The sequence below is a fragment of the Fusarium pseudograminearum genome, chromosome 2, assembly GCF_000303195.2.
Source record: "Fusarium pseudograminearum CS3096 chromosome 2, whole genome shotgun sequence".
Taxonomy (NCBI): Eukaryota; Fungi; Ascomycota; class Sordariomycetes; order Hypocreales; family Nectriaceae; genus Fusarium; species Fusarium pseudograminearum.
This window is the reverse complement of record NC_031952.1, coordinates 8,505,989-8,519,711: the sequence shown is the minus strand read 5'-3', so window position 1 is coordinate 8,519,711 and position 13,723 is coordinate 8,505,989. Positions and strand designations below refer to the sequence as shown.

Genomic DNA, 13,723 nt, shown 5'->3' with positions numbered 1-13,723 from the left:
TTAATAGCCTTAAAGCCTAATAAAATAAATATAAAAAAGATCTTTATTAATTAAAAATAAAAATAGCTAATAAACTAAATTAATTAACTATTTAAAATACTATAAAATAATAAAAAACTATATATTTAAAGGCTAAAATAGAGTTATTTAAGCTATAAAAGTAATATAAGGTTATTTAATATTTATAAGCTTATTATTTAATAGCTAAAAAGATATATAAATTAAAAGAAGTTAAATTAAAAAGATTAAAAAAAAAATATAAAAAGAATATTAAAAAGTTAAAATCTTAAAAAAAGAATAATATTATTATAATCCCTAAAGATTATAAATTATAATATTATTTTATATTACTTAATTTATATATAAATTAATAATAATATTATATATTAAAGTTATTATAATAACCTCAGTTAGTATATAGAAAGTAATAGCATTTAGAAAGTAGGTATATAACCCTATGTGTGAAAATGCCTCATTATTACACAAGTCACAGTTGTTGGGGGCGAAGTCTGTTGCACGATTGAATGCATTTGGCTGGGCTTTCTGATTGGTTTGATACAAGATTATAGGTCTCATCTTGACCTGTTTTGAGTTTCTCCCAGGCGCAGCCCTGTGGTACAGAGTCATTTTTGATCTATTTACGGCTGTACTGGACACGATTAGCCTTAGTGAAGTACAAAGCTCGGTACTGCGACCTGTAATATCCCCTTCTGATATCACAACGGATCAGTATCTGGCAGATAGGAAGATCTTGAGCTTATGGAAATCTGAGACTCTTGCACTAAACCCACTTCCGAAAATGTAGAACTGTGCATCGTAATGTCAAGTGGTCTAGAATTGTTAGTATATTTCTTTCGGTAATTCCCAGGTACTCTCGATGACAATCCCTTTAGCAATCAGGAATCATCAATCAGACGATGTACCAAAAGCTGAATAAAATAGAACAGGCCTGGACTCCAGTGATCTCGGTTCAGCCGCATTTATGCCTGTATTGACAGGGGTTTGACCACCGATAGTGTGCAAATTTATCCTCAGCTGGTTGCCAAGCACTATAGTTAGACAAACTAGCGATTTTGTCTGACGTGTTTGTTAGTTGAGGCGACAATTTACGATGTACCTGACCTGGCTTTAAGATTCGCCCTTTTCTTCTTTTACTCAGTATTATCCTAAATACAACTTATTTCTCTAGTAACTGTGAAAATAGTTGCTGTTAAAATCCATTTTACTCCTCTTCGCCCTAGTCACCGAGTCTCGTCGCTTCTCAGAATCTAATATGTCAGAGCAGACTCGGAACAAAGAGTATCCCTGCCAGCAAGATTCCTCGAGCCACAACCACCATCCACAGCAAAATAACAGTGCAAAAAAAAAGTCACTCGCAAGGTCAACGTCGTAGTAATTCCTAGACCGACTACTACGACTTTTACCGACGTCAAGACCATTACGGAAACCACACAAGCTGATCCTGATGTCGAGACTGCCATTGAGACGAAAGTTGGTTTGAATCCCACTGTCAATTCTTGAAAAGAAGGTCCTAATGTCAGTTCTGTAGATGTGACGACTACTATTGAAGTTCGACTTCATACTACGACCTCAATATCAACATCCTCTAGGACGATCACAGCATATACCACCACAAGCACTATCCAAGCCCCAGCCGGCTTCACCCCTGCTAAGGGCCCTGACTGGCGGCCCAAGATCAAAGCCCGAGACAGCCTCAACACCCTCAAAGAGAGGGCTGCAGTCGAACTTTTCCCAGCTGGACTTCAGTCAAACCCTGAGTATGTTCAACGCGTCGACTGTACAAAGAAGGTCCCAAGTACGTCCATAAAGGTCACGACCATCACGGTGAAGGGAACCCGCGTTACCGCAAGCCCAAAGACCAAGACCAAAGTTATCACATCGTCTACGACTACTGAACTGCATGTCAAGCTTGGGCCAACAGTCGTTACCGTTTGCAGTGTTGCTCTCAGATAGTAAATACCAGTATAAACTTTTGCTATCGACTAGTGTATGTTTGCTCTTGGTGAGGTGATGAATAGAAAGCCGCCAAGTGAAAATCTCACACTGAGACTGACCTCGCTTGTCATAAATATTTGTTTCCCAAGGACCAAACATGGTCTAGGCCGCATGCCAGCCAACTTTTGGCCCAGCCTTCAATATCGGCCAGGAAGGTTTCGGGCTGTAGTGTCTTTTGAGCTTGTGATCTTTAGAACACCAAAAGCAGATGGTACGACAATCCCATAGGTTGGAATAGAGCTCAAGCTTATCACTTATCTATCTAGTAGTCAGGTTGTTGCGGCCAAGAACCCTTGACCTCCCAGCTTGAAACACAAGGCTATGAGCAAAAGGTTGTCATTGGTCTTTGATAGCTCGTTGTCAGCCTGGGCGCTTAATCTTCAAGGTAATTTGGGAATTAGTGTCGGTTACTGCACGTGAAACAAGGCTTAGCCCCCAATGTTTACAACTCGCCTGATTGCTAACAAACAGAAGTGGGGTTAGCAGTGAATTGGTCGGCCTCCTGCAGTAACGATGATTTAAAACAAAGAGGGCTTACCTTCACAGTAGCGCCAGAGCTTATTCACTTCTTTTCCATTACAAATACAACAATTAGAACTTAATCGGGTTATTTTTCTTGCTCGATATTATTTTGGTCCTTTCAGTACAGACGCTCAAGACTAAAGCCAAGATTATGGCTCACTCTGCCTCAGGCTCTGAGCCTATTTCCACTCAGCAACACGCTCTGAAAACACCTCCCAGCAACAAGCCATCGGCGTATGTGTTTGACTCAAATGGCGATACTCGCATCATTCTTAGCACATACATGGCCCAGAGCTTCAAGTGGGAAGCAGACAAAATCTGGATTGAGCAAGAAAAGCCTACAAAGGCGTACTATAGAAAGAAGAGCGAGGAAGTAAATAACGGTAAGGGAGCTGGATTCTCTTCATTGTATATCGACATCGATAAGAGGCACTACTAACGCATCTCCCATAGAATGTAGTAAGGCACCTCTCTCGGACCTTATTCATGCACCTTATACTCCTCCGGAATCTTCAGATGGCGACGAAACAGATGGCGACGAAGCAGATGGTAACGAAGCAGATGACAACGAAGCAGATGGCAACGAAGCAGATGGCAACAAAGCAGATTTGGGATTTGATGACCCTCCCGCAAGCCCTGATTTAACAAGCCTTCAAGTACAAGACTGGGACTATGGAGAGACATGTCAACTTCCCCTTGAGAAGATAGATATTCGAATGCTAGTCTCAGGAAAGCACTTGGAGCTAGCTTCACCTATCTTCAAAACAATGCTCACAGGTCCTTTCATAGAGGGGAACGCTGATTCATCAGGTGTACGCCGGATAACAGCAAGCGACTGGGATCCCCAAGCTTTCTATATCGTACTGAGTATCATGCATGGATATCATCGAGACGTCCCGAGATCAATCAGCTTTGACCTACTTGTCAAGGTAGCTATGATTGCCAACTACTATGACTGTCTTGAGAGCGTTGAGGTATATACAGACATGTGGCTAAAAACCTTTGAGTCAGAGTTGCCTGAAGTTTATGGGCGAGACTGTATTCTTTATCTCTTTCTATCCTGGGTTTTCTCGAGACCAATTATGTTCCAAAGGATGACCCAACTAGCATTAAGACACAGCCAGAAGGTAATCGAAGCTGAGGATTTCCCACTTCCAGCCGATATCATTGGTAGGCCAAATACCAAGTCAATATGACAGCCTGTACTGACTCGAGCCGCAGAAGCGATCGATATATCACGTCAAAGCGCTCTCGCTGAAATCTTCTCGGCAGTCTACGCGCTTTTTGATCTACTGCAAGGAGACGAAGAGTGTTACTTTGAGTGCTCATCCATGCTCTTGGGAGTCCTGACGAAGGAACTCGGAATTCGTGGGATTCTCTATCCGCGGAACGCCCCACCATTCAATGGTTTCAGTATTGAAGGTTCTCAAGAAATGATATGGGAGTTGAGAAAGCCTACTTGGCACAGGGGCCCGAACTGGCTCAGTCATTCCTGTTGTATTCAGGACAGGCTATCTATGTCTCTAGCAAAGGTGGAAAGCAATCTTCATGTCTTTAACCTACAGGACTTCCAGTCTGTGAAGAATCACGATGGATAAATGCATCCGTCTTGCAAGCAGTAGCGGCGGCAGAAAACCCGTGACTGGAGTTGGCAGATTCTTTGCCTAGACTCCATGGCTTCTGGACTATAGGAGATTGGTGGGGGATATCGCCGACTGCATCAAGGGCATCAAGTACGAGTAGTATTACTTCACAATTCTGTTAGTATCAATCATGAGAGGAATTTATAACAAGTAATTCATGTCGCATCCCACACAGCGAGTCGATTGTTAATTGTCTGAAATATCTTGACTGACAAGCAAATGTATCCCACTCGGGTTTATCCCACTCAGTCCGAGTGGGATGAAGATTCGAAACCATTAATCACAAAGGCGCACGTTTGACATGAACCATCAATATAAATTTTACTTCGATATCTTACACATTTATCTCTTCATCTCGCCGTGTTTTTTACAATTTCTGTCTACCTGCTGAATCAATCTTCCTTGCTATAAAGAACCACTATCTCGCAACTTACAATGATACACAACAGTCCAACCACAGCCACCATGTTAGACGACACTCTAATCTACGTCCTCGACGACATGACAGAGAATGGGCCAAGCTATCTCAGTCAAGACTACAATTTACAGCACTACAAAGAACATATGGACCACCTTGAAACAGCATCTAAACTAGCCCTTCTCCGAGAATGCTTATGCGCACGACCACCAGTGCCACTTCTCCCAGAAAACATCCTACATAACATCGAATTAATCCTCATGCGCGTGAGAGACCACAAACTACTCACCCCACTATCTTCACTCTCTCCATCACAAACCATCAAACATGGCGCATCAAGACGTACAAATATATATCTCTGGAAAGGCGACATCACAACTCTAACCGGTATCACGGCCATCACAAACGCAGCCAACAGCCAAGGCCTAGGATGTTTCCAACCAACCCACCGATGTATAGATAACATCATCCATACCGAAGCAGGGCCACGACTCAGAGAAGAATGCTTCTGGCTGATGAAAGAAAGGTCAAAGGACCTCGAGCCTGGAGATGTGCTTGTCACTGGGGGCCATGCGCTTCATGCCTCGTCGGTTGTACATACCGTTGGTCCGCAGCTTAAGCGCAGCGCTTCGCCTACAACTTTGGAGAGAGCTCAACTTGCAAAGTGCTATGAAGGTATCCTTGACGCCGTGGAGCTTTGGCCGCTTGGCCAAGATGGTAAAAAATCGGTTGCGTTTTGCTGTATCTCAACCGGCCTTTTTGCTTTTCCAGCTGATGAAGCTGCCAAGATTGCTGTGTCAACTGTCACGTCATGGTTGGAAAGTCATTCATCTACCACAATCACTGATGTCGTGTTTAACACATTCACGGAATCTGACACCAAGATTTATACTACGCTTCTTGGTTCCTCATCGACATCAATCTCTCCTCTCATCAAAAGCTCGGCGGAAGGTTCGCTCCAAGTTGCCCAAGACTGGCTTGGCTCAGCCGATGCCATCCTAGTCACTGCTGGTGCAGGATTATCAGCAGCAGAAGGATTGGATTATCACTCAAGAGATCTGTTCAAAAAGCACTTCCCCGGCTTCCTCAAACTCGGGTTGACATCTCTTTACAGCGTGTTTGGGTACAACAAGTGGCCATCTGAGGAATACCGATGGGGTTATTACTTTACCCATCTAAACATGATATCAAAGTGGTCAAACACGCCTACGTATCAAGCTTTGATACCATGGCTAGAAGCGTTTGGATCAGATGCGTTTGTTAGAACATCCAATGCAGATGGACTATTCCTTGCAAGCGGTTGGTCGGAAGAGCAGCTTTCTACACCACAGGGTTCATACGCTTATTTACAATGTCTCAATAACTGCAGACCCGACGCAGTGGTACCTTCTGCTCCTCTAGTCGCTGAAGCGATGCCATTCATCCACCCCGTCAGCCAAAAACTGACTGATTCCAGTAAAATCCCAATGTGCAAATTCTGCGGATTAAAGATGAGTATTTGCGTCCGCGCAGGATCATGGTTCAATCAATCGCCGTATAAAAACGGTGAAGCGCAGTGGAAAGCTTGGAAATCTCGAATCACTAAAGAAAAGAAAAAGCTGGTGATTCTGGAGCTTGGTGTTGGAATGAACACGCCTGGTGTTTTGAGATGGCCGAATGAAGATCTTGTGGAGAGAAGTCAAGGGTTGGTAAAATTAATACGCGTCGGGATTGGAGCCGAAGCGATGGTGCCCTGGGAACAGGAAGATAGTGGGTTGAGTACATTTATTCAGGGCGATATTCAGCGTGTTGTACCACTGTTGTTGGATGATGTGCGGAAGTAGACAGATATATACTATAGCAGTCAGAATTGAGACTATTGATCTTTCATGAATCATGCACATCATTTCACCAGCCCTACAATTATTCGTCTGCTCGTAAAGTACGTACATGAGTCACGCGTAATAAAAAGAGGCGCAATACACGCCAAGCCATGACTTTTACGACTGAATAGTGGAACTAATTCCGGTACATCCGCGTGGCTGTACCGACACTATTTTCCATTCTTCGCCCCCTTCTAACAAACTACTATTCTTTTCTCTAAAATATATCTGCATCATCAGCCTTGTACTCCAACTCCCACGTTCGCGTCTCTTCTCGGTCTAGTCAGGACCACTATAACGCATGGGCTTGTCATAGCAAAGGATGGGACTCGATGCCCTGACTAAACTCGCTTCAGCGGGTGAAGCGGTCTACCAGAACCTCTCTAAAAAATGGTACAACCACATATCCACACCTAGAACAAACAAACTAATCTTGTCATCAGGGAACATAAAAAAAGAAAACAGGCTGAAAAAGAATGGCTTGCGAAACATGCAAAAGAAATCCGCCAAAGAAATGAGTTTCTATCCCTCGTATCAACAAAAATCACAGGCGACTCGTCTCTCGAGATGGCACCTCTAATATGCGACCCGCGCGAAATGCACCGAGCAGTTTTCCTCATCACAACACCTATTTCTTTCGGTGTACTTGAAGTTTCGCAATCGAGTTACAAGCTTCTTGCGCGACACGTTGGGATGAGCTTGAATAGCGTCAGTCATTGGGCTGTTTGCGTTATTGATAGAGGGCTTGGGGAGTGTTATTGCTATGATTTGATGAGCGATAGGTTGGAGTTGACGATGTTGGGGAGGAATTACTTTCGCGTGGCAGCTATAACGCCTGAGTTTGTTAATACGTGGAGTTCGTGCTATTATATCGGTGAGACGACAAAGACCCATGACGAGATACAAGAGATTGGTAGGTCAACTTCACAACCTCTATAGTTTGGTACTAATCCTTCAAACAGGTAATCGACATATTGGACGCAACCCTCGATATTCACTACTATCAAATAACTGTCAGCACCTGGTCGACAGTCTCGTGAAGGAACTATGCAACGGCAAAGTCATCAGTCAAGCAAAGCTAGACGAGGAACTATCTCTGGTCTCACCAAAGATTGCACGCGACTTGCTAGTAGGAAGAATCAGATCAAAGATGGATGGTGGGGGTGAGAGTGAAGAGAGTCCTTCGATTAAAGAGCATTTAGAAGCGATCAAAAGTACTTGGGGCGAGAGGAAATTGTTAAAATAATTAGAGGTAGATACCCAGGATACTAATAGATGGAGGAAATAGTTAATGTTCAACTGCGATCGCATACTATGTCTTGGATCTTGATCGTAGCCCAAGTGAGCAAACCTATAACTGGTAATACACAGCAATGGGGTAGAATACTTGATTCGTTGGCAAATATATCGTCATTACTTCACAAAATACAGTAGTCGAGGTAAACATAATTAAATAGTCCTAGGAAGCCTTGTGGCCATATGACAGGTAAACCCCATCCTATCGCTAGATGACTACGCAGGTCAATTTACAAAATCACGCCACGTAATCCAGCCGCATGGAAAGAGAGAGGAACTACAAAACTCTCCAGCCCAGTTTTGGACTGTTGGTCTCTTTTCCCCCTCCGTGGTAAACATAAACACATCCTTTACTCGTTGTCGTGGATATCGACAACAGTCTTCTTCCACTGGCGGGCGGGAACCTTTCGGTTGAAGAGAATGTCGATCTCTCGGTACGATCGGTCCTTCATCTCGGGAAGCCAGATGTAAGCGCAAAGCAGACAGAAGGCACCGGTACCGGCCCAGACGTAACCACACTTGCCACCAAGGTTGGCGCCCTGAAAAAGAAAAGTTAGTATCTGTCAAAGAAAATGATTGGAGTAGAGTGGGACTTACAGTAGGGTTAAGCATCCAACTGGAGAGGAAGATACAGGGAATGTTGATGAGGTAGTAACAACCACGTCCGACACCAGTGGTGAGAGGTCGAAGACGGATGGAAGAGGTCTCTCCAATGATGACCCAAGACGCGGGAGCAGGTCCGAGGGTGAAGAGAACAGACACAATCAGACCAAGAGCAGCCTGAGTGTTGGAGTTGAGGACAGACTTGACATCTCCGACAGTGGCGGCAATACCAAGAGCAACGAGGAGAACAGTGTTTCCAGCGGAACCCCAGAGGTAAATGCTTCGGCGACCAAAGTAGGAAGTGAGAACCCAAGAAAGCATGACAAAGACAGTCTGAAGAGCAGAGGTGATGAGACCCATGGCGAAAGCAGTCTTGGTGGGCATACCGGCCTGCTCGAAGAAGTAGACGGCCTGGTTGGCAATCAGGTTACCAGTAAGGTTCTGGGCAGCGTAGACACCGCAAACAATAAGAGTACGGTAGAGATCAGTGCCGCGGAAGAGCTCGAGCAGACTGGGCTCCTTGATGGTCTTTTCGAGATCGATGGTACGCTTCATCATGGCAATGGCCTCGTGGGCGTTGTCGACCTGGCTAGTACGTCCGAGACGGCGGATGGACTTGGCAGCCTCTTCGAGACGACCCTTTCGGACGAGCCACCAGGGAGACTCGGGGGAGAGGAAGATGAGGATGGCGAGGGGAGTGGGGAACATCCACTGCAGAGCGATGGGGACTCGGAAAGCAGCCTGCTCATCGAGTTCGTTGTAGTGGTATGCAACGGCTCCGACGATGATGGCACCAATGGCCCAGAACATCTGCAACATCTGGGTGGCAGGGGCTCGGAGACGAAGAGGTACGATCTCGGAACAGTAGGCGGGAGAGTTGGCGATGAAAATACCCCAGGGGATACCCTCGAGGAGCTGAGCGACGAGCATGAGGGCGAGGGAGTCGGCAAAGTAGAAGATGAAGATGAAGCAGTTGAGGAGCATGAGACCGGAGATGGTGGCCCATCGGTATCCGATCTTGCTGGTGATGGGACCGGCGATGGTGACACCGATGATGGCACCGATGGGGCCACCGACTTGGAGAGCGGATTGCCAGCTTGTTTCGATAACGTTCTTGTCCTTCTCTGCGCTCCAGATACCGTATCTGTTGGCGAAAGCGGGGAGGGCGATGAAGTTGCCGATGAGGAAGACACAGTACGCCTCCATGATCTGGAAATCATTAGTATGGAATTGACTTGTAACCTGATTTTTTGTGAGTACTTACAATTGTGCAAGACATGTTGAAAGCCCAGAGAGACGCAGCAGGGTAGGCTCGAACAGCCTGGAGGACTGTCATCTCAAACTCCTGGTTCTCGGCGTCAATGGCACCCTGCATGTCGACGTTCATCTCCTTCTTGGCCTCGACATCGTAAGCATGGTCGATATGGGCCTCATCGGCCTTGGCCTCTGAGATGCCAGCCTTGTTGTCCATGGGGTTACTCATGGTTTGCGTTTGATGAGCGACAATGGATTGAGGATGAGAGGAGGGACGAAGAACAGAATGCAGGGTCAAGTCATTTTATAAAAGAAGACGACCATAGGGATACAATGCATATGCGGATCCCGGCATGGCAATCGACAAGGACAGTCAAAAACATAAGTGCCACTAAGCCCGGGAGAATTGGCAAAATGCGGACACAGATGCCAATGGATGAGACGTAACATTTTGCTGGGGGAGGAATTAGTTATTAACTCGACTAGGATTAGCAGCTGGGGGATGCTAGTAGGAATTTGATTTAGGCATCTGGGGTAGACAGTCCAAGTGTTAGACGCACCTATTACAGGCGTCTTGTCGCAGCCAACCGCATACAGGGCCGGCCTATGAGCGACACAGACACAAACAGTTGGTTGCTTCCCCCGCAGATGAAACCTAGAAAACCCCGGATCAAAGACACCCACTACGGCGCGACTCCGGTCAGGTCGGGGTATTGCCAGGATGGGGATAAAGGGTGGGCATCCTGATCGGTCATGATTACCCCGTTTAGCGTGTCTTTACTCCAACATTTTCGTCTGCGTCTCCACGTTTGTGTCCTTGTTTTCGTTGTATTGATAGCCGAAGAGGACGGGAAGTGGACATGCTTTCGGGTCGGTCTAGACTAAGGGAACGAGGCTGGGAGGGAGATGGATGCTTGAGTTTTAAGAAACGAGCGGGGGATGAATTGGTTTGAGCTAGATAAAACAAATCCCCATTGTATACGGTTATCAACAAACTTATCCGTAGAGACTGGAGAAGCTGGGGAAGCGGAGAGAGAGGAGACAAAAAGACCTGGAGGCGAACGAATCAATCGACAACGGCTAAAGCGTTAGAAAATTGGAGGGTTAACCCCCTCGGACCTAATCCCTGCATAAAGGAATGGAGAAAGAGAAAAAAAGACCCACGTGAGTTGGTCTGATCCAACGGCCTGTACATAATAGTATGACAAGAACCTGTAACATTATGATCTCTGTGTCCAGTTAGCTTGGTCCCCCTTCTAAAGGCGCTCCAATTGTTTCCCAGCGCTCGTCAAATTAGCCCCCTTTTTGCTATGAATTAATGCACCAATCGGGTGTTTGCCCGCTGTCGACAGAGCGGCAGACCTTGCCGTTGATCCTTCTCGAACATCGACACTTTCCCTATTGTACCTACCTACACAACCACTCACAACATGGCTGAAACTTTGTGATATGCGCGCCCGTGGTCTAGAAGCAATACTACTACTCTCATATTTCTGATAGGAGCGTTTAATGTGTCGAACCAAAGAACCGGGTAAATAAAGCTAGCTAAACGAGATCAAGGTGGTTCAGCCGTTGACAGTGAAAGGATGACATGTGCAGGGGATTCCCCCAGGTTTTTTGTTCAGCAGGTTCGTGACCACGTGTGATTGTTGCATTAGTGAGATTTAGTGTCGCGTTTTTCGGTCTTTTGTCGTGTTCAGAGAGTCGTGTGTGTGTGATGGTATCGTCGTGTTGCTACCCTAAAGTTGTATCACGGTTGAGTAATCTCTGGGGAAGGCGATCACAGCGTGTGAAGGAGTAATGAAAATGGCCTGCTGAAGAACGTTGCACTTTGTACTGAGTTTTACAGTAATTATCGTGACACAAGTATGTCGTGGAGGAGTGGCTTCGGCAATCGTCACCTTCTCTTTGTCATTTGCTTCATGCAATACAAACGGGCGCAAAAGCGTTGTGCAAAATTGCTCAGCGGCCGCCTCTAAAGCCAATGCCTGACGATACCAACCCCGCAGCGGTAAGTTTTCGCTATAGCCAGAATAAAATAAGATAAAACGCGCCACAATCAACAAGAGGTCTCTGAGTCTCAGCATAATTCACTGCCATCTCTATGTACATCTCGCGATAGTCGCAAAGTAGTCTGGAAAATGACGTCTCACAGTTATTCCCCGTTCAAGGCAGATTAGGGCTTTGCCAAGAACTTGGATCGCGCGCCGCACGCGATCCTTGCTAGTTTAGTCGGACACTAATCGCGTCCAAGAGATCCTGACCCAGAGACACTGCAGGAACATACAAGACACAGAAAATCATCAAGTCAGAGGCAGAACATGATGATAATAAAAGATATTTGATACACAAGTGTTGGACTCACTGTAGAGAACTGTATCGACTAGTCTCTATAGCGACGCGTTGTCGATGCAATAATGATATAACGAATGACGCAATATTTACGAACCCCCTCCACTGTGTTACGGTACTTATATCATCGAACCCATCAAGCAATCCAAGTGTCACCATTTTCTATCTCTCCATCAATTAATCTCATCACTTCAAAATGGCAGAGCAAGAAGTCTATGGCGATAAATTCGGTGGTCACTCGCCCTCACTTCCCAGAAACACCTTCACTGGCTCTGGTGCAGAACAAGATGTCTACGGAAGTAAATTTGCCGGCCATTCCCCTTCCCTTTCACTCCCCGGAGGCTCTTTCAACGGATCTGGTGCCGAGCAGGATGTCTTTGGCTCCCACTTCAATCGCACCGCATACCAAGGTCTTACTACCAGCACTCTGGGTCTGATGCACTCTGCCGTTCTGCCTTCTTTCACTTTACATGCTGGTCTCTCTGTTGTAGCTTATGGAATCTCTCGATACACCGATCGTGTCGAGGGTAAGGATTTCCTCTGGGCATCTGGCATGACGTTGAATGCTTGGTGGAGCGCTGTTGGTTCTCGTGTTATCTACGATGGTCTCTCGGTCTCTGAAGCCTGGTCTGATCTTGCCTACCCGCAAAAGCTTCTGCTCGTCGGTGCTACAGCTTGGGGTGTTCGTCTTACTTCTCGTGTTGTATCCCGAAGCTTGAAGCGTGGAGGGGACGACCCTCGGTATGATGCTGAGAAAAAAGATCCTGGTTTCTGGAATAAGGCTTTGTTCACGACATTCTTGCCCGAGGCTATTGCGCAGACTATCATCTCTCTTCCCTTTACGCTTCCTTTGCGTAATGTTAACGAGTGTGCTCTGGCTTCTCCTGTTACTTCTTACGGTTCATACCTGCGCGACCTCGCTGTTTTTGTCTTCTCGACTGGATTCACTCTCGAGACGCTGGCTGATTCACAGCTTGAGTCTTTCAAGAAGAGCAATCGATCAGGTGTCAACCGTGAAGGTGTGTGGAGCATTGTTCGACACCCCAAGTAAGTCATTTCCTTCATCGCCATAAAAGACCCATGGCTAATAAAATACAGCTACCTCGGAGATGCTCTCATCCACGCCTCATTTCCCATCCTTCTACTCAGCGCCGGTATTCTCCACCCAATTACTGTTCTCGGTCCCATCGCCAACTACGTCTTCCTGCGCTTCATCGGAGGCGACAAGCAGAACGAGGAAAGCCAGGCGGAGCGATACTCTAAGCACGACGCTGTAAAGGCCGATGAGTTCGAAAAGTACAGAGAGGAGAAGAACAGCTTTTGGCCCAAGCCTGAGGAGCTTAGTAACGGTTGGACTTTGGGAATGTTGGCTGCTGGTGTTGCTGGTGTCGTCCTTGAGAGGGGACTTCGGAATGTGCTTTGAATGTAATGAATTTTAGATGCGTGATATTTGTATTTGTAATAATTGGCAATTAGTAAAAGGAAGAAAAATGTTACACGTTGACGGGTGGCTAAAATAATTTATAAATGATGCCTAATTGCCTGCATAAAGACAAATTTGAGACGGGAAGCAAGTCATGTCGATTGATGTTGCAAAGTGCCGCATTTTAGCTATATAGATTTAGTTTTGGCATCGTCTTGCATCAATAGCTATTCCTCCGCTTCGGAGATCTCCCCGAATAGCTCAGCTGGAAGAGCGTTCGACTGTAATTGTTATATGTCATCGAAAGGTCACTTGTTCGATCCAGGTTTCGGGG

General features: G+C 45.9%; 4 protein-coding genes across 4 annotated transcripts, besides 3 other annotated features; 3 read left to right on the top strand and 1 right to left on the bottom strand.

Moving 5' to 3' along the window:
• The first annotated feature begins 17 nt into the window (after window positions 1–17).
• Window positions 18–130: a repeat region.
• Window positions 131–171: 41 nt separating this feature from the next.
• Window positions 172–313: a repeat region.
• A 5-nt stretch (window positions 314–318) lies between these two features.
• Window positions 319–403: a microsatellite.
• A 416-nt stretch (window positions 404–819) lies between these two features.
• FPSE_07754 (uncharacterized protein) lies at window positions 820–4,136 on the top strand (the record flags this gene model as incomplete). The annotated part of the gene is made up of 6 exons (XM_009260872.1): window positions 820–839; window positions 1,611–1,973; window positions 2,322–2,401; window positions 2,661–2,921; window positions 2,992–3,708; window positions 3,760–4,136. 6 exons carry the CDS (start codon window positions 820–822, stop codon window positions 4,134–4,136), a joined length of 1,818 nt encoding a protein of 605 aa, XP_009259147.1.
• A 510-nt stretch (window positions 4,137–4,646) lies between these two features.
• On the top strand, window positions 4,647–6,422 carry FPSE_07755 (uncharacterized protein; the record flags this gene model as incomplete). Its single annotated transcript, XM_009260873.1, has 1 exon — window positions 4,647–6,422. The coding sequence occupies one exon, from the start codon at window positions 4,647–4,649 to the stop codon at window positions 6,420–6,422; it is 1,776 nt and encodes a 591-aa protein (XP_009259148.1).
• Window positions 6,423–8,107: 1,685 nt separating this feature from the next.
• FPSE_07756 (uncharacterized protein) lies at window positions 8,108–9,843 on the bottom strand (the record flags this gene model as incomplete). The annotated part of the gene is made up of 3 exons (XM_009260874.1): window positions 8,108–8,296; window positions 8,355–9,569; window positions 9,625–9,843. The coding sequence occupies 3 exons, from the start codon at window positions 9,841–9,843 to the stop codon at window positions 8,108–8,110; spliced, it is 1,623 nt and encodes a 540-aa protein (XP_009259149.1).
• A 2,319-nt stretch (window positions 9,844–12,162) lies between these two features.
• FPSE_07757 (uncharacterized protein) lies at window positions 12,163–13,389 on the top strand (the record flags this gene model as incomplete). Its single annotated transcript, XM_009260875.1, has 2 exons — window positions 12,163–13,013; window positions 13,065–13,389. The coding sequence occupies 2 exons, from the start codon at window positions 12,163–12,165 to the stop codon at window positions 13,387–13,389; spliced, it is 1,176 nt and encodes a 391-aa protein (XP_009259150.1).
• Between the last annotated feature and the right edge of the window lie 334 nt (window positions 13,390–13,723).